This window comes from Ursus maritimus, unplaced genomic scaffold, assembly GCF_017311325.1.
Source record: "Ursus maritimus isolate PB19 unplaced genomic scaffold, ASM1731132v1 scaffold_28, whole genome shotgun sequence".
In the NCBI taxonomy this organism is placed as follows: Eukaryota; Metazoa; Chordata; class Mammalia; order Carnivora; family Ursidae; genus Ursus; species Ursus maritimus.
In genome coordinates, this window is record NW_024425341.1 from 10,666,675 (window position 1) to 10,685,283 (window position 18,609).

The 18,609-nt window shown below is 51.7% G+C and overlaps 1 protein-coding gene across 1 annotated transcript in view; it reads right to left on the bottom strand.

Moving 5' to 3' along the window:
- Positions 1-4,453: 4,453 nt before the first annotated feature.
- Positions 4,454-18,609, bottom strand: part of DUSP4 (dual specificity phosphatase 4) — a 17,250-nt gene continuing 3,094 nt past the window's right edge. The window contains 4 exon segments of the mRNA XM_040643273.1: positions 4,454-8,416; positions 9,045-9,152; positions 9,155-9,239; positions 10,313-10,458. Coding sequence (XP_040499207.1) covers positions 8,031-8,416; positions 9,045-9,152; positions 9,155-9,239; positions 10,313-10,458 — 725 coding nt within the window. The 3' untranslated portion in view covers positions 4,454-8,030.

Sequence of the window (18,609 nt, forward strand, 5' to 3'; positions counted from 1 at the left end):
GTTCTATCTCATAAGAAAAGAAATGCAAGTTAAAATAGTAAATTAATACAACTTACCTATCGGATTCACCCAGGAAGATTTATGACGAAGTGAGTATTTCGGTAAAAAAGCCGTGTGTGGGGGGAGAAATTACATAAATATAAACACCACATACATTTCCATCAGCCATGCCGCATTCTCTGACCACAGTGCAATAAAACCATACCCATCACGTAGAATAGTTAAAAACCTAGCCACTTGGAAGATTAAAAACACTCTCCTATACCATTCTTGAGCTAAAGAAGAAATAAAAAGTGAAATTATATACTATTTAAAAGTCATGTATCTATACTGTATTATAAAATATTACGCAGCCTGTAAAAAGGGTGAAGGAGAGGGGCGCCTGGCTGGCTCAGTCAGGTAAGCATCAGACTCTTGATTTCGGTTCAGGTCATGATTTCGGGGTCATGCGATCAAGCCCCGCAGCAGGCTCTGCGCTCAGCGAGGAGTCCGCTTGAGATTCTTTCTTGCCCTCTGCCCCTCCCCTGCTCCCCCCTCTTAAAAAAAAAAAAAAGGTGAAAGAGAAGCGTATGTACAGACACAGGACGTCTCTAGAGTGTGCTGTTAAGTGAAAAAGCAGGCTGTGTGTGGATTGACACGTGTACACCAGCATCCCCTAGGGCAGGAGGGTCTGACTAAGCAAAGACACGGTCTCTCTCATCTACTGCTTTATGCCTTTGCAACTCAGAAGACAAGAATGTGATTCCTTCATTTCCGTGTTCTGGCCCAGGGCCATCCGTGACCTGGGGCAACAAGAGTAAATGTCCAGCTGATCAAATTAAGGGCAGGGCAGGAGTAACAAAGAACAACAAGAGAAAAAATTCTGCTAACGATATTATCCTGTCAAGCACATACATTTGTGTGTGGACATATCCTGTCAAACGCATAAATACAAGTCTCAAAGTAATGACGCGAACTGCTCAGTTGGTTACCGAAAGTTAAAGAAGTGGGATGTGGGGCAGGCACATGGAGGAGAAACTTTCCATTTTTACTCCTCAGTATTTGTGTTCTTTGAAAGTTGAGGCAGTGAGCCTATTTCCATATATTAATCACTGAACAGCTTTATTGGGATATAATTTATATACCATAAAGTTCACCCATTTTAGGTATGCCATTCCGTGATCTTTAGTAAGTTTACTAAATTTTAGAGTTGTACAACCACCACCAAACCAGTGACATAAAATCAGCTTGGAACTCTGATGGGAGACACCTGGAGCCTTAAGGCCAAGTTCAGTAGCTTCCCACTGAACTTCCCCACGACACCCGGAAGGAGCCAAGTCCTGAGTTATTGCTCTGATAAGGCTCGATTCCCCGCTTTCACGAGAGATCCAAGCACTGTTTCCAGAAGACTCCCTATTCTGTCTGCTGGCAGCCGCGAGGTTCTCGGGACTGCGATGGCACCTTTGCTAATTACTGCGAGATAAGCTCACATCACTGAGACACATGAATCTAGAGGCTGGACCAAAACTTTGAGGAACGGACAGTTAGGAAACCCCCAATCTCAAGGGTAACAGAAGACTTTTCTTTATAAAGGCCTCTCCTCCTAAAGACACATGTTGGAGAAACTGATCCTTTCCACCTGTTTCTAACCCCTTTCTGTGCCTCCGCCTGCCCGTCTACCCTCTCACTAACAAACCTGTCTCGCAGCAAGAGGATACCCACCCAGCTGGTCAGAACGCAGGACATCCATCGGACTACGTTTTTTTCCACTGGGTGCGGTTCCTATGCCTAGGAGCCCTTTGTTGGGAGGTAGCAGACACGTGCCCATTTGATGGATGTTACTAATAATATCCTCGGATGAAAATCCAGTCCAGACCTCATATGACGGCATATGTGCTCAAGGGAAGCAGGGGAAGGAGTTTTAGCAAGGGTTCCTGGGAACGTGTCTGGCTTACCAGAGACCCCGGAGCTACCCAGGTCTGTCTGCTTCAGCTGCCTGACGGTTCGGTAGCTCTGGATTCTGCTGGTGGAGAATGCAACACACATTCTCTCTAGCCAGCTGTCCTCCATATCGGGCACTCGGCTGGTCTCTGTGCCACTCACGGTGTAGCAGGAAAGACGGTTTGGGTGGACACCGATGTGAAAAGGTAAGGGTGAACTCTCACGCGGAGGTGGGGGTCCTGAAATCGGTGGTTACCTCAAACCCTCCTACCTCCGTTCCCTCCTTGGGTGGTGCTTTTACAGCTTTCTACTTTCTAGCATTTCTTGATCTAAGAATACTTGTGCCTTGTGATGTTTTCTGGATCAGACGGGACCGTTGATAGTATGCGTCGGGGTTGAAAGCTGTTTCCGTGCTTGTAGATCTTAGATGACAAATGTCTCTCGATTAGGAGTGAAACTTGCATTTTTCCGTCTGAGAAGCTTGACACTGCTTCAACCAAAATAGTAGAGCGGAAGTGACATCCTGTGACTTCTGAAACCAGGTCATAAAAAGGGGCGTTGGCTGGAACCCTCATGCTGGAGCTCTGACCTGTCTTGGGAGAAGTCTAACTGCTCTAAGTAGGCCTGTGTTGGCGCTTCAGGCGACAGTCCCAACCGAGCTCTCAGGTGAGAGCCATCGGCTACCGTCATGTGAGTGTGCCGTTCTGGCTGCCCAGCCTCACCACCTTCAGATGACAGCAGCACGAGCCGTCCCTGACTGTGACCACCTGAGAGACGCCAGGGGAGAACTGCTCAGCAGAGCCTTTCCCAAGATCCTAATCTACGAACGTGTGAGCAAAATGAAGTTTTGGGCAAAATGGGTTTACACATGAAGTTCTTGGGCAAATTGTCATAGTAATAGTGACAATAACTGGAAGTTCCGGTCTGGAAATTGAACGGAAGACAGAGCTGTATCAGACATTCCTGAACTAGTCCTAAATCAGAAATCGACTGTGGGTCTTTAGGGTCTCCGACTTTCTAAATTTTAAGTGGGCCCAAGAATCTCTATTTTTTAAATAATCTCCCACAGTACAAAAGGATGTAAATCCCACCCACCCCCACCTTGGGAGTCTCTCCCGTCTGTTACTTTATCAGTTTTCCTGCCTATCTCTGCATATTTATTTCTCCAGGTGGAATCAGGATCATTTCGCCACGTTCCTCACAAATCCTGCTGGTTTTGAGGTCACATTAAATGTCGATTAATTTACAGAGAAATATCTTTTCAGTATTAAGTCTGTTTATCTCAGCACATAGTATATCCTTTACTTTTTTTACGTGTTCTTTTTGTTTAAGGTTTTATTTATTTGTTTATTTATTTGAGAGAGAGAGAGAGAGAGAGAGAGAGTAGGCACAAGTGGGCGGCAGAGGGAGAAGCAGGCTCCCCGCTGAAGAGGCAGCCCAATATGGGACTCAATCCAGGACCCTGGGATCATGACCTGAGCCGAAGGCAGACACCCAAGTGACTGAGCCACCCAGGCGCCCCTTTACGTGTTCTTCTATGTCCCTTGGCAGGGCTTTACCATGTCCGTCATATGGGTCTTGCCTATCTCTGATAAAGTTTATTGTAGGCTTTTCATCTCTAAATTCTATTGTAAATGGGATCTACGACTTCTATTTTATTTTTAATTGATATTTTTACCTAAGAAGGCTACTGATTTTTTCATATTAATGTTACAATCGAGCATTTACTTAATTCTCTTGTTTCTGATGGTCTTTCGGTTGATTCTCTTGTGTTTTTCTGACACATATCCTCTGCAAGCAATCTGGCTTCCCAACTTTCCAAATCCTATCCCTTTTTTTTCACGTGCTATTCACATCGGCTAGTGCTTTCAGAAGGTTAAATAATAGTGATACAGTGGGAATGCAAGTTTACTAACATGTTTTCGTACCAGTGGAACTTGATACAAGCAATCCACAGATCAGCAGGGGGAACCACTGACTTTCATCCATGTATTTTTCAATCTGGCCTTGAAAAATATTGCTAATTTCCGTGATCCCGATGGAATATGAAGTTAGTAAAATGTCCTAAGATTCTGTGTGAGCCAGGCAGGACCCCTTGTTATCAACGGGGCGGGGGTGTCCCAGCGGGGGTAACGCCTTATATATTCTCCTACTATAGCCCTAATCACTTCCTGCTTAGGCTGTATGACCTCTCCTACCACGGAGCCATCCTTGTCACTGGGTCCCGTGCCTGGCCCAAAGTAGATCAGATAAAGGACACTCCCTGTCTCTTCTTGCTCAAGTCTTTCTTTCCACGGGAGGCTCTTCCTGGAGAAACCAGGTTCTTAGAGATGCAGGTCAGCCTGCTCCTGTCACTGTCCTTGGGTGGTGGTCAGGGAACAAAAATGGGCCTGATTTTATCAGCCGGTCTACCATCTTACCATCTCTGTCACGAAGGTCACAGGATTATCCAATGCCCCGGACCTTCTTTTGTTCCCTTCCAAGTCATCACAGCAGTGCAGTTTTCAAGGAAAGGATAAACCAGGCCAGACATGGTTGAAAATGTATTTATTTTTCTTCAAATGATCTTTTTCAAGCAATAAATAAAAAGACATGTCGACTCCTCTAAAAAACAAAACCAAACAAAAAAAATCCCCTAAACTATATACATCCTACAGAAATACGAGCATATCAAACGTAGAAATGACATCACTCTGAAAGATGCGACTATTTACAAAAGTTACAAGTATTGCATTGCTCTGTCTCGAAGAAGCCTCTTCCTCATATGACTCATAAGCTCTAAGGACGGGCAGGGTGCTCCTGGGGGACGGGGATACTTTTAAGAGGTGAAACTCCCCATATCTTTCTTGCTAGACAAGGAACATTTAAGCAAAACCCCAACATCCAGACACTGTATTCAGGTCCCTAACAATGTTCCACAGATCAGCTGCCCTTCAAGGAGCATGAAAGGTGCCCCGTTCAGGAGGTCGCATGCTCCCTGAGCTCCTGAGAGAACCCATCTTGTCCCTCCACTGGAACTGGCAGCAGGAACCTGCCAAGACAGTGACAAACCCCTGGCTGTGGTTTCTGAGAGACCCGCCTCCAACAGCACCTTGCCCTCCAGAAAGCAAGGCGGTTTCCCCCACCTTGGCCGCATGTGGAAAGCACCTGGGGAGCTTTGAAACATACGGACGCCTGGGTTCCAGCTCCAGAAATCCTGGTTTAATTGCTCTGGGAGAGCCTGGTAGCAAGGTTTTCAAAACTCCCTAGTTGATGTCAATGGACAGCCAAGGCGAACCACTGCTTTAATACTACGGGCTCGGTGGCCAACTCCCACCCGAATCGACCATCCTACCCCCTTTCTGTCCACTTTCCCACAGATTTTTAAAAATTTTCTCATGGCTTCCCAACCTTGTCGAAAACTCTGGAATCCAGCTGGATTGAGCACCTGAGCAAAACGGCTTCAGCCTAATACTTCTCCATGGGAAAGTCAAGTCCATTACCCTTAGTGCTCCATAAACAACCTTGGGTCACACAAGATTCCAGGAGGGAGCCGACCGCATCCCTTGGTCACTAGAGAAGATCCAAGGTAGCCAGCAGCACTGCTGACAGATCAGTGAAAGTGGCAAGGTTTTCTGGCCATTACAGAAATTTTGCATCACCAGAAATCACTTCATGGGAGAGATGCCAACTGAAATCCACCCGGCCATTTGAGCTGACCCTGTGGTGGTGTCTTCCTTATAGAGTTATTTCGAGTCATCAAAGAGGCTTCTTGATGGCAGAATTATGACAAAAAAAAAAAAATCCCCTTTTAAGATCAAGCCAATTTCCTATTTTATCTCCCAGAGTTCTGGGACTCAGGCTGTTATTAAGTACAAAGAAAATGGCTTTATAAATAACAGTTTGACATGGTGACAGAAGACTTGAATTGGGAAGCAGGGGGAAAGATATGTCTGGGGCTGGTCCCGAGCTCCAAATGTCCGTGTGGTTGGAATCCAGTCCGGGAAAGCACGATACGTAGGTTTTGGCAAATGTACACTTGTTCTATAGAAAGTGAGTCTGTTCCAGGTGACTTTCCCTCCCCTGCCACAGGCTCCCCCACCCCCCAGGTCTATTGGCTGTTGGAACCCATAGCTCTCGAAGCTGCAGAACTCACTGGACCTCACTCATCACAAAACACAGAGCAGTTCCAGGAATCAAGGAAAAAGTGGGAACAGCCAACTGTGCCATCTCTAAATAAGTCCATTGTCCAAGGACCCCAACCCCTCACCTCACCCCTACCTATTCAGCCAAGCAGCTCCCGGGGACGGAGGGAGCCCCTGGCTTTTCAAAAAACAGGAAGCGGGAACTCTGGCCTCCCCCAAAGACAGGGCTTGACAAAGGCAGGGTGAGTGATGCCAACACAGGTTCATGTTTATGGAAGGAAATGTAATGAACCTGGTCCTGTCTGGGATGCCAGGAGAAGAGAGAATTCCAATGCTATTCTGACACTGAGGCTTGAAGTTATTTATGGATGAGCGAGAACGTTCATTTAGATCGAGACTCACAAGGGGCTAAAAAGAAAACCAAAACCAACCAAACGCAAAGAAACCCAAAGACCAAACATGCTCTCATTTCTAGACAAGTTTGCAAACACCTGTAAGCTGGCACTCCGTGACAACACGGTTCCACACTACGACAAATGAAGTCACATGTAGCTTCCCTCCTCCCTCCCCCCAAGCCCAACCCACAGAAAACATCCTTCTCCCTCCAAAAGCCTTATCTCCATTTGGAGAGGCCCCTTAAAATGGCATTAGCCCAAGAAAGGATTCCAAAATGGCACCCGCGTGCCCACGGTGCCCAGGATAGAAGCCGAGCAGCCAGCTCCTGACTCACGCCCTCTTCCCTTCTAGACCTCAAACATGGTGTTCACTCCCCTCGTCTTATTCAAATAAGGGCCTGGAAAAATGAGCTACCTAAACCTGGAATTTTAAGAAGCCAAGAGCTTGTTGCTCTACTGCCCTCCAAACAGGCAAACCCTCTAAAATGAAAACCACAGATCTATGCAGAAGAGAGAAGACGGTGCTTCCCATCACCCGAGGATTCACGTCAGGTCCATCTCTAGTTAGCTGCTCGCCCCAAGGGCCGCGCTCCACGTAGGGCAATCTCGACTGCACCCAATTGTGGGACTCCCACGTAAGACAGTCTCAATGGCACCCAATTTTCCAGGAGCACCTTTAACGATGCGGCATTTATCACAGATGATAGACAAGTCTTCCAGCAGATGTGTGAGAAAAGGCTCCCACCGCCAAACGGAATTACTGACCCTAAGAAAAGGTTGTATCATGGGGACCTAGAGCCGCTTTCGCGTTCCCTGTGCCCAGGAACCAGCTTCAAAAGGAATCAGAAAGTAGTCCTTCCTTTCTTCCTCCTGCCACCCCAGCCTGCTTACTTCTTGGTCGCAACCAGTGCGAGCTGGGAGACACCGTGCAGCTCCTAGCGGCCTGGCCCTTTGCACGCCCTCGGCTCCGCGGCGGGGCGCGGACATACATATATCCTACACGCACCCTCACTAGGCTCCTTGCACTTGCATACGCTGAGGAAATTCTTAATAAATACCTTTATTATTAAGCATCACTATCCACCTGTTGGTGATTTCTAAAGGAAAACCACATCCTGGAAGATTTCTTAAAAAAAAACAAAAAACCAAAACCTGTTACAAGAACAAAAGAAACGAAGGAAGCACACAGAACCAGGCACTTCCGGCAAACTTGTTTTCTTTTTGTCCCTTCCCCCCGCGCCCCCCTTAATAAAACTGGGCGGGCACATTTGCCAGGATCTGTGGGTTTCATAACTCCAAGCCTTACTGCTTAAAAAAATGAGGTAAGAAATTCCTATCTGAAAAGTAACACGGACACACAACCAAACCGAGGTCTTCCCTGCCCGCGGAGGCAGCCGTTATTGCTCTCGGTTGGAGTGTTCTGTCTGCGTGTAAGGTGTATTCGCAGTCCTTATTGCCATTCTAGCCGGCCCGGAGGAGGGGCGGGCGGAGCCTGGGCGCCGGGCTCCCGCGTCAGTCCCCGCGAGCCCCACCCCGCAGGGAGCCCAGGGAGCCGGCGGCGGCAGGGTCCGGGGCGGGGCTCCCCGCGGCCCTAGCAGCTCGGGGAGGTGGTGATGGGGCTGTGCAGGTAGGGCAGGCTGCTGGGGGCCGCGTGCACGCCCACCGACACCGGGAAGCTGAAGACAAACTGCGACGTGGGGGTGGGCGTGGCCTTGCCGCGCTCCCGCAGGGGCCCGGAGGGGCTGGCGGCCTCGGCGGCGCAGGACGTGGCCAGCACCTGCGACTCGAACTGCAGCAGCTGCCCCATGAAGCTGAAGTTGGGCGAGATGATGCTCCGCCGCTGCTTGACGAACTCGAAGGCCTCCTCCAGCCTCACCCGCTTCTTCATCATCAGGTAGGCCAGGCAGATGGTGGCCGAGCGCGAGATGCCCGCCTGGCAGTGCACCAGCACCCGGCCGCGGCAGTCCTTCACCGCATCTGGGGCAGAGAGCGCGGCGCCGTTAGTGCCCTGCGCGGCCCCCCGGGGTGGCCAGGCGGCAGGTGCGGGCAGCCAGCCCCCTCCCCGCCGGGACAGTGCGGGGGGGGCAGGGGTTGTCTGTGGACGGTTGGAGGAGGGGCACTCCCATTCAGGGAATAACATTCCTAGCTGAGGAGGGGGAGGGGAGAAGCCCACTGCAGGGGACTCGAGGATTCCACCCATCCAGGCTATTTTTGAGTCTTTACCAAATGCACTAAGCTTGGGAAAAACCCGTGTTCAAAAGCCGCTTAAATCCCAACATACCTTCAAGGATTTCCATTTGCAGGAACAAAAACAATGTCCCAACTCTCCCTTTATTTGTCTTCCTCCCCATCCCCAAAGCCTCATCATAGAGACATCCGGACGCGAGGAGAACGTTATTGGCGGGATAGGCTAACAGCACGGGAGTGGGAGTCGATCTTCCTATCTGACCCCAACACAACATCCAGGCGGCCAGCCTCCCTTAGAGGCAGAGGGGAAATGGGTACACGCTGGACACAGCGCCCCCTATGTCCATCCTTCAACGGTGAGGACTCATGGTTCCCTCCCATCCTCCGGCCCTTGGCGTCCGCCACAGCGCCAACCTACCGATGTACTCGATGGCCTCCATGAACCAGGAGCTGATGTCCGCCTTGTGGTTGTCTTCCACTGGGATGCACTTGTACTGATAGTGTCCTTCAAAGTGGTTTGGGCAGTGATCCCCAGGGTATCCAGCATGTCCCTCCGGGCGGCGTGGTAGGCACTGCCGAGGTAGAGGAAGGGAAGGATCTCCACGGGACCCCCCTGCACCAGAAAGGGAAAGCAAAGGCCCCCGGACACGGTGAGTGTAAGGCACCCAGGAAAAGGGAGGACGGGGTGAGGGAATCTGTCCGAGGTGGGCTTTCATAAGCCCAAGGGAGAACCCCTGGGAACACAGCCCTCCCAGCTTTCCCCTTCTCCTGATGGGGCTCCCGGTGGAATGACAGGCCTGGCGGCTTCTCCAGCCTCTCCCCTCCTCCCTACTGGGAGGAGAGGGCAGGACGGTAAAGCCTGGCGGGCCCCACCCAGCGGTTCAAGCGGCCCACCTCCGTCCGCCTCGATACACGAAGTGGCAGGCGCCACGCTGGCCTTGCCGCACCATTTGCGACATTCCTCTACACCTACTATTGGCCAAGCTATCTGGTGTGTGGCGTGGGGACTTCCTTGGTAGGATACATCTTCGCTTGGCTCATTAAGAGCAGGTGTACGTCAGCCTCACAGACAAGAGGAGGGGTCTTGGCAACAGGAGGTAACGTTGGCTTAAATTCATGACATTTTCTGAGTCACATCAACTCGGATGATCTAGGATCTGGGATTTGGGAATAGAGCTGCTGGACCCCATAAATTCACTCCCTCTCCATCTAAATGAAAGGGCTAGAAGGAGTCGGCTTGTAAGGAATACAGCAGCTTGAGCTGGTTTTCTTAGGGGAGTTGGCCGACCATGTATGTCCACTTGGCATTTACAGTGGGTTGTACATGGAGGGGGTGGCCTCAGGTCCCTGGGCCGCGCCTTCAAAGAGGGGTGCTCTTTCAGCTTTCTACATAGCAGGTCACACGCTTCCGGTTTAGCGGTCCTCGCTTGTCTGCACCTAACTTCCGAGGCTAAGGCAGAAAGTTATGTCTTTGTATTTTTCAGAGTGAGGCTAGTAAGAGGGAAGGGGAAGAATTCCAAGGATCAAATGGACCCTCCCTCACACCCCACCCCAATACTGAGGGCTCACTATGTTCTCCCCAAACTGAGGCACTGCATCCCAAACCCCTGAAAATTAGAGACCTGAAAATAAGCCCCCTGGCCCCCACGTTGCCGCTTGCTCCCGGGCTCTGGACCCCGAGTCTACCTGGTCGTGCAGTGGGGTTCCACAGGAGCTGCAGCCCACGTCCAGGGATTCCGCAGTGCTGGGGGGCACAGCAGGTGGGAGGGCTGCCAGGGCCTTGGTTTTGGAACAGAATTCTGGGTACTCGGAGGAAAACCTCTCATAGCCACCTGTAAAAGACAAACAGGTTCGGGTTAATAGGGTCACTATTATTATCACAGCAGAAAACCAGAAAGGACTTGTATCGTACCCCTAGACTGAGGAGAACGGCTACGAAGCTGGGGCTGGCTGGATCTACACTGGCCACCAGGTGGCGCTGTGGGCCCAGAGATAATGGCTACGGAGCCTTGAGAGAGCTTCCTTTGGCGGGGCCTTCATCAGGAAGGCAAGTTTTAGGAACAAGACTTGGGTTGGGGATGCAGACACAGAAAGGAGGCCGTGCAGGGGCAGTATGCCGAAGGGACCTTCCACAGCAGCTCCTGAGGGCGATGATAAAGCATGGGAGACAGGATGGCCACTGTGGGTTTCCATGAACACAGAGGGAGCCTGGTGCCGGGCCCTGGGACCTACAGAGATGTCTGTCACCCCCCAACTGCAGCCCTTCCTTTGGAGATGTGGGAGAGAAGGGGGAAAAAAATTACCCTGGCACCAGCCCTTCTGGATCTCAGCAACAGAACAGATGCCAATCGCCCGGCCTCACAAACAGCTGTTCCATCAACAAGGGGCCAAAATAAGAGGAAACGGGCTTAAATAGAAATCCCTCTTGCTCCATACAGGTTTGGGGCTAGGCAGGATTTCCTGCCCTGAGAGCCGCTAAGCTCTGGAATGGTTATCTGTGGGATCGTCTTCCGGGGAAGGGAGGTCTTTTTAGAATAAACAGCCAACTTCTCTGGAATCGGGTTAGTCCCGGGCAGGGAAGCGCAGGCTGGCTGGGGGTGGGCAGCGATGCAGGCAGAGTGGCCGGGCGACACCAGGAGGACAGAAAAGCCTGGCCAGTCTCTGATTCACCTGGGAGCTCCGGCACGTGGCTTGGTGAGTAACTTAGCATCGACTGTCCACATCTGGCCCTGCTTGTATTTTGATTTTGCACTTTCTGTAGGACCCACAGTGGATCATAAATTCAACAGAAACTGCAGGTTGCGGAACAACCACTCTCACGGACCCGCTCACCCGACAGTCACGTAGGTGGCTGGCACAGCTCAATGTCTGTGTGTGAGCGGTATGGGGCCAGTGTGCCCTCAGTCCATCCGTGGGAACCGTCCACCGTGCAGACGTGTGATGGTTAGTCAATGACTTGCCCAAATCCCGCTCGCCCGCCCCTAGAAAATACTGTTTTGCTGAGGAAGGGAAATGATTCTTCGCCCCATTATGAGGCTTACAGAAACACGGTGTACATTTTTTCCTCTGAGCCCCAGTCTTCTGTACTCCCCTCCACTCCCTCCCTTGGGATGTAAATGGCTATCTCCCTGGTCACTGGCCTGGCTCCTGCTGAGCCACAGTTCCCAACCTCCCCGGATGGAAAACCCGCTCGAGAAACCAGAACTGGCGGTTTCAGGCGTGTTGGTGGCCTTCCCGGTCATCTCAGCACAGGGGCACCCCTCCTGCCCATTAGCACCCCTTTTTCCTGGAAGGCTACAAACATAGCTGCCCCAAATGCAGTGAAGGGAGGATGGGGGAAGAGCCAGCAAGTGTCCCTAAGACAGGACTCGGGAAACCTCACTCTGTGTTCCCCTTGGAAGGGTGGAAGGGGAAACGGACCAATCGACACACCGCTGGTGAACATTTATATACAAAGCCATTACTTGTTACTCTATACATTTCTACAGAATTTGAAGAGTTTAAGTAAACGAATCTCTGTGTTTATATGACATAATTTGAGCTATATACATTTTTTTTTCAAAGAAACATAAGGCCTGGGCGGTGCCCTCCATAAGCCCATCACCGAGACAGGCAGTACCCACAGGCAAGTGAGTGGGGGAGTCTTGGGGGGCCAGGGCCAGGGGGCAAGGTCACAGAGGAGGAGCATCCCACACCACCACCATCCCCCAACACCGCCCTGGGCACCGGAAGTGGTGGGGGCCTCAGAGTGATTGACACGGTGTTCTTCCCACTACGGAGAAGGTACAGGGCAGGGAACCAGACTGACACGCCGTCAGACTCGCAGGTCTGGGTTGCACCCCACCCCAGTCAATCATCAGCTGTACGGCCTAGGGCTATCATGGAACCTCTCTGAGCCTGTCCCTCATCTGTAAAATGTGATGAACCGTCGGGGCCTGGCAGTGTCCCTCGAGGACCACCTTGAACAGCCGGGGCCCTGCGCCTGGCCTCGGGGAGACACATAATGAAGCCTTCCTTTTTTGGCACCTACAAGGGGACCCAGCATTACTGGCAACGTTCCAGACTTTGGACAGCCTTCTCCTCCCGGCCTTCACTGAATTTTTTCCACTCACAGTCCTGAGATCCGGTCATCGGACAGAAAGGCAGGCATTGCACTGTCCAGGACCTTTCCCCATCAGGGCCATTCACTGCCTCCAGGTGGCTCAGCCCAGCCTGCAGACAGCACAGCAGAGCCGCAAGCAGAGGGCGCCAGGGCAATGGTGGGCAGGGGTCAGACAGCCAACTGGGCAGGACAGAGGTGACCCGGGGCCAGACCAGGCTCGAGGGGGGCCATTTGTCATCCCCTGCCCCCACAGCCCCCAGACTTCTCCTAACAGGACAGAGAGGGTGCGAGAAGACAGCTTTAGAATGGAGCAGAATCATTATGACTGAAGTCAGTTCCCTCTGGCAGATCTTTAAAGAACACGCAGAAAGGAATCGAGTGAAGAAGAGATTAGCCCAAGGGACTGGAGCAACCCAGGCCAGGGGCAGCAATGAGAGGGTTTTTCCCTCCTGAGCTGTCCCTAGCTTTGGAGGATCCATTACAAGGAGCAGCACCAAAGGAGGTCCTTTTTGCAGGCCGATGAGCTGCACTGGGCCAGGACGTGTCAGATGAGTAGAACACGCAATGACCGGCCAAGAGCATGCAGGCAGGGTGGTAGCAGCAGAAGCCTGCAAGTTAGGAAACCACTCACGCCCACACCCCACAAGAGCCTCCATCCTCTACGGCCATCAGCGCCATGTTAGTTAAAAAGACAGCCACTGTTACTAAGGGGAAATACTCACTCTGTGCCAGGCTCTTTCCAAACATGGGTCCAACCAGCAGCCCTTGAGGTGACTGGCCCCGATGTTACAAAAGAGGAAACTGAGGTTCAGGGCCCCCCTCAAGTAAGGGCAGGGCCAGCGTTCAGCCCACTGGCCTCGAAGCCATCTGCTAGTCTGGCCATCAGGAGCCTACCCTGCTGTGTGCCCATCTTTGCCTTCCTGGTGGTTCTTCTCTTGGGGGACGCACAGCCTGCTGGTTTCACCCCGTTGAAGACACAGAATTTTCATGCAAAAACAGAAAAGGATCTGAACAGGACACTCCTGACATTTCACCAAACTCTGCTTCTTTCCAGGGCTTTTCAAACTACAGGTTGTCACTTAGAAGTCTTGACCAGCAAATGGGATATAACAGAATAGAAGCCTCTGGAAATGCATTCCGTTTAAAGAGGGTATATAATTTCATGGAACTCTGGTTTCAGGTGTGACTATGTCCCTACAAGGCCACGATGTCAGGATTTTAGACTGTATCATCTTTAAGTGCCAATACTCTGTGACCCTAAATGCCACGAACTTTATTTGCAAACTACGGACTGACAGCAGGTGTCTCTAAGGATCTGCTTTTCGAGCTTCTGAATATCATGACACGTACACCAATGACTTTCCACCTGTTCTGTCTGTGTCCAACAGAATGTAATTCCATAACAGATATTCTGACTAATTTTGACCCGTTTTTCCCGTGTTCTTAATAAAAGACTTTCTAGTCTTAAAGCTCTCTTTTTCTCAACTTCATTTTGAAACTTGAGAGGCTAGAGGGAAGAAAAGGAACATAATTCCTCCCCACCCCACCCCGTCAATTTTCTTGAGGAATAACTCCCTCTCCTAGCTGAGCTCCACACTCTTTTTCTCACACTCACACAGCAAGGCAACTGTCACAGCTTACTGCAAAGGACCACCCACAGGCCACGCGTCCATGCAGGGCTGGGACAGGATGCAGGAAAGTGTTCTAGAAAAGGCAGGCTGATGTAGTGCTGATCAGATCACCACAATCGGACCCTTAGTGGGGTCTGTGATGGGGAAAGCCAGTCGTTTGGTGGTGACAATGGTCATGGATCTTAATACGGCTGTCACTCTCTCAGTTACCCTCTCAATCCTCAGCATGTCACCCATTCACAGGCAGGGCTCACAGACAGGGGCTTGTTCTCCTGGCACAAAAAACACAAGGCCGATGCTACCCAGCAAGAAAGTCCGTGTCATCCGGCTGTGAGGACGTCCCTTGATGTGGGTGCTACCTCGGTGAGCACCCATGTAAACCCTGAGCAATACTGAAAAGTTACCTGAGTGAGCTGCTCATGCGGGGACCCCGGGCACAGACCTGGGCGTCCTGCGCCAGCTGGCTGCCACCTACTGCCAATCTGGGGCCGGGTCTGGGTTGCGGTCCCTCCCAGAACTTCTGGGCTATCTGCTCCACTCAGCAAGCGGGCTTCCGCGGCCTTCCATTGGAGAGTGGACTTTTCTTCCTGTCAAACTGCCTTTGTCAGGCGGCAACGCCTCCCAGTGAGGAAACTGGCTATCTGGTTTCAGATGTTGTGATTTTTTAAAGGAATTTCTTGGCTCCTTAAATAGGGCCACCCTTGGGGCGCCTGGGTGGCTCAGTCGGTGAAGCGTCTGCCTTCAGCTCAGGTTGTGATCCCGGGGTCCTGGCTGGGAGTCTGCTTCTCCCTCTCCCTCTGACCCCCTCCCTGGCTCGTTCTCTCTCCCAAATAAAATCTTAAAATAAAAAAACCCACCCTCCCTCAGTCCCGTGTAGCCCCCCTCCCCTGTGAGCCCCGAGAACAAGCCCAAGGGAACTGGGATAGGCTTAGTAATGATCAGGTTTTCACTTTCAGTTGGTATCTACACCCCGTCTTTAGTTATTTTTGTCCCTTGGAAGCATCCAGTTCAAATGATGCAAAAACCAGTGAGTTTGCTTCATTCGTTGTTATTCTTTAACGAACTGCAATGGAAGTTAGAGATTATCTTTAAGGCCTACCATTTTGTGTCATTCTGAGGTCAAGCCTTGGCTGTCATGGGCTTTGTGTCATGTTTGTAAGAAGAAACGCTAATTCATTTTTCTGGGTGGAGGAGGGGTGCAACCTAACCCCCCCCCCCAGGGTCTTCTGTTCGATGCCACTGACCTGGGGGGCGGGGCTGGGCAACTGGGGACAGGGAGAGACGAGACAGTCACCACAGTTAGCAGGGCTGCCGGCTGAGCGCTCCCCACTCCATCACTGGCCTTGCTGGCTGTTTCCAACAGAAAAGTGTCAGGTCACCATCTGTATGGTCAGGCCTTAGGACTAAACCATATGTGAGTTCCAACCTGGAGGAAGAAGCTAGACTGTCTCATTGATCATCCTTTCTCAAAACAGTGCCAGGACAACTTTTAAATCAGAACTCAAATGAAAACAGACAAAAGTCGTGAGCTGAGATGAATTTTAGACAGGAGAAAAGTAAAATAGTATTTTTATACCTAAAAATCTTCTGCATAAGACTGACTTATTTGAGAAGTATGAGAGGCAAAGAATGACTTCTATTAGGGTAAGAAAATGCTCTTTCTGTCTTTCTCTAATGACCAGGGTCTGAAACCCCAATCCGAGGATTTACGAAGGAAAGAGAAAGGGACTTCAAAGGAGATGTGGACTGTAATAAAATCTGAAAAGCTGAAATTTCTAAACTTTCCCCAAAAATGCCTTACAGGATTTTAAATTAAAGCAACCTTAGAGGAGAAGGAAGGAAGGAAGGAAGGAAGGAAGGAAGGAAGGAAGGAAAGAAGGAAGGAAGAGAAAAGAAAGAAAAAAAAGGTTCACGCCAATGGGAATCTTTTATTAGCAAAAAGACCAGAAAACGTAGTGATTTAAGTGACCGCTCTTAGCGAAACTTGGGTAATATTAGGAAATGTACAGGCTAGGCAGCATTTTATTGATATTAAATAACATTTACTCTTAACGGTGAATTCTTGCACGTGGTGTTAGTTAACCACCTCCATGAGTAACCACTGCCCTTCCAAGCGGCAGAAATAGAAACCCGATTTTTAAACACCATTGGTTGGTAGAATTAGAGAGCCTTTGGCTGCGAAGGATAATATAACTTCTGAAAATATTCTGCTGCATTTCTGTCCCGCAGGTTGTTAGAGACCAACACTTGGGGGTCTTAATGTCTGACCACGTTTACTCCACGCTCACAACCACGTGTGAAATGAGACCTACACAAAGTCCCATTACATGAAAATTCAAATGAGCAACTCCGACGGGAACCGAATCAGCCAAGCCCTAACCCCCTCGGGCATTTACTAAGATAATCTAAGGGGCTTTTCCTCCCTCCTCCTCCAGTGTTTCCCTTTCATTCCCTGCCCCCAGAGGGCCCTCCCACGAACCCACATTTTCACCGCCAGAACTCAGGAGGCATGCTTTCCTCTCCCAGCCCTGTGCGAGCAGACACCTCCCAGGTCTTCCTGGCCTCACTAGGGATGTCTTTTCATTAGAGAGCCAAGAGGAGGAAGAGGAACGGTGTTGAGACTTCCTCTCCTCAGCACAGATAGGAGAAGCAGCTAGGTTACATAGAATACGGCCCTGTTAACCTGGCAGCCGTTCTGTCTTCACTACATGACTAGTCCCCCCTCACCACCACCACCACCACCACCAATCACCACCACCCACCCCTCTGAATTTTAGAGGGCTGCTCCCAAAGGTAGGTTCCTTTTGCTTAGAAGACACAGCTGAACCTTTCCGGGCTACTGCCCGGGCCTGTTCCTGCAAAGGCATTAGTTCTACCTGCCACCCAGGCCTAGACGCTCGAGGATGTGGACTTGGGAGAAGCCTAGCGTCGCCCTCTTGCTACACCGGGTCAGACCCCAGGAAACAGTGCAGGCCTCGGGAGGAAAGAGCCCATACAACACTTTTCCTTTGGCCAGGGGCTTGTCAACGGCCAAGGGACTGTCATTTTACCCGGAGGCTCCTGTCCTACTAGGGGCTGTCATTTTACGCAGAGGCTCCTGTCTGACCCCGAGCATGAGCCTCGCGCCTATAGGCGAGTCCGCGGGGCAGCTCTCGGGACAGATCTGGCAATGGGCTCTCCCAGCGGGACCAGGGGGGTGCCACGACCCGGAGGAGGAAACCTTAAAAATACGACTTCCTCCCGGGGGCTTAGGTGTCTTCGCGCCCGGAATAAGCCCAGGGGCCAAGGCCCCGGCGCTGCTCTAGGGCGATCCCCTCTGGATTTCTTCCAGGAAGAGAAACAAAACAAAATGCACCGACTCCACGTGGGTCTGCACGACATCCAGAAGGGCCCTGGCTTCGGAGGCCCGCTAAGGAAGGCGCGGGCTTGGGCTCTAAATCAGGAGGGAGAGTCCAGGGTAGGGCGGCACCGAGAACACCCCGGCCAGCCCGTGCCACTCGAGGGGACGGTCGCCCCGGAGAAATTTTTCTCCGCGTTGCCACGAACGCCAGCACTGGGTAGGGGAGGGCAGGCGTGCTCGCCAGCCTCGCCCCCCACACCGGCGCGGGAGGAAACTGGACGTGCGTCCGCCGGGGGCTCCCGGGCACTGCTCCGCCACCAGGGAGGCGAGGCCGCCGGATCCCGGGCGCCCGGCCCTTCCGGTGCGACCCCTTCCCGGCACTTTCCCTTAAAGCGCTTTGGGGAGAAGAGAGGAGGATTAGGTTCCATCGGAGGTGCAAAAGGCAGCCCTCACGGAAAAAGAAAAATCAGCAAAATCGCCTTAGTAGTTCAACCGAAGGTCAACAGCAGCATTTCCCCAGCAGCTGACAGGTCAAATGGCCAGGAAACAACTGCCGAGAACAAAGCCCCCCGCTGTTCGGCAGGGGCAAACCCGGCTCGCCCGCACTGAGCAGTGTTGTGCTTTTTGGAAAGGGCGGCGGGAGAGGTTTCCGCCCCTCCTCCCGCCACCACCTCCCTTCCTCTCTGCTGAGCAGGTCCGGAGGGAAAAGGAAAGGAGGGAGGAGGCGAAGGGCGCCCGCGGGGAAAGGAGCGGCTCTTTGAAGGCCAGGGTCTGAAACGCCTCACGGGTTCGGAGGCAAGGACCGGACGCCGGCGAAAGAATGCGCGGAATGCGGCGGTGGGAGGCAGGGGCGCAGCGCGGCAGGGGCGCCCCTACCCACAGCCGGTCCTTCCCGTTCCCCCCCCCCCCC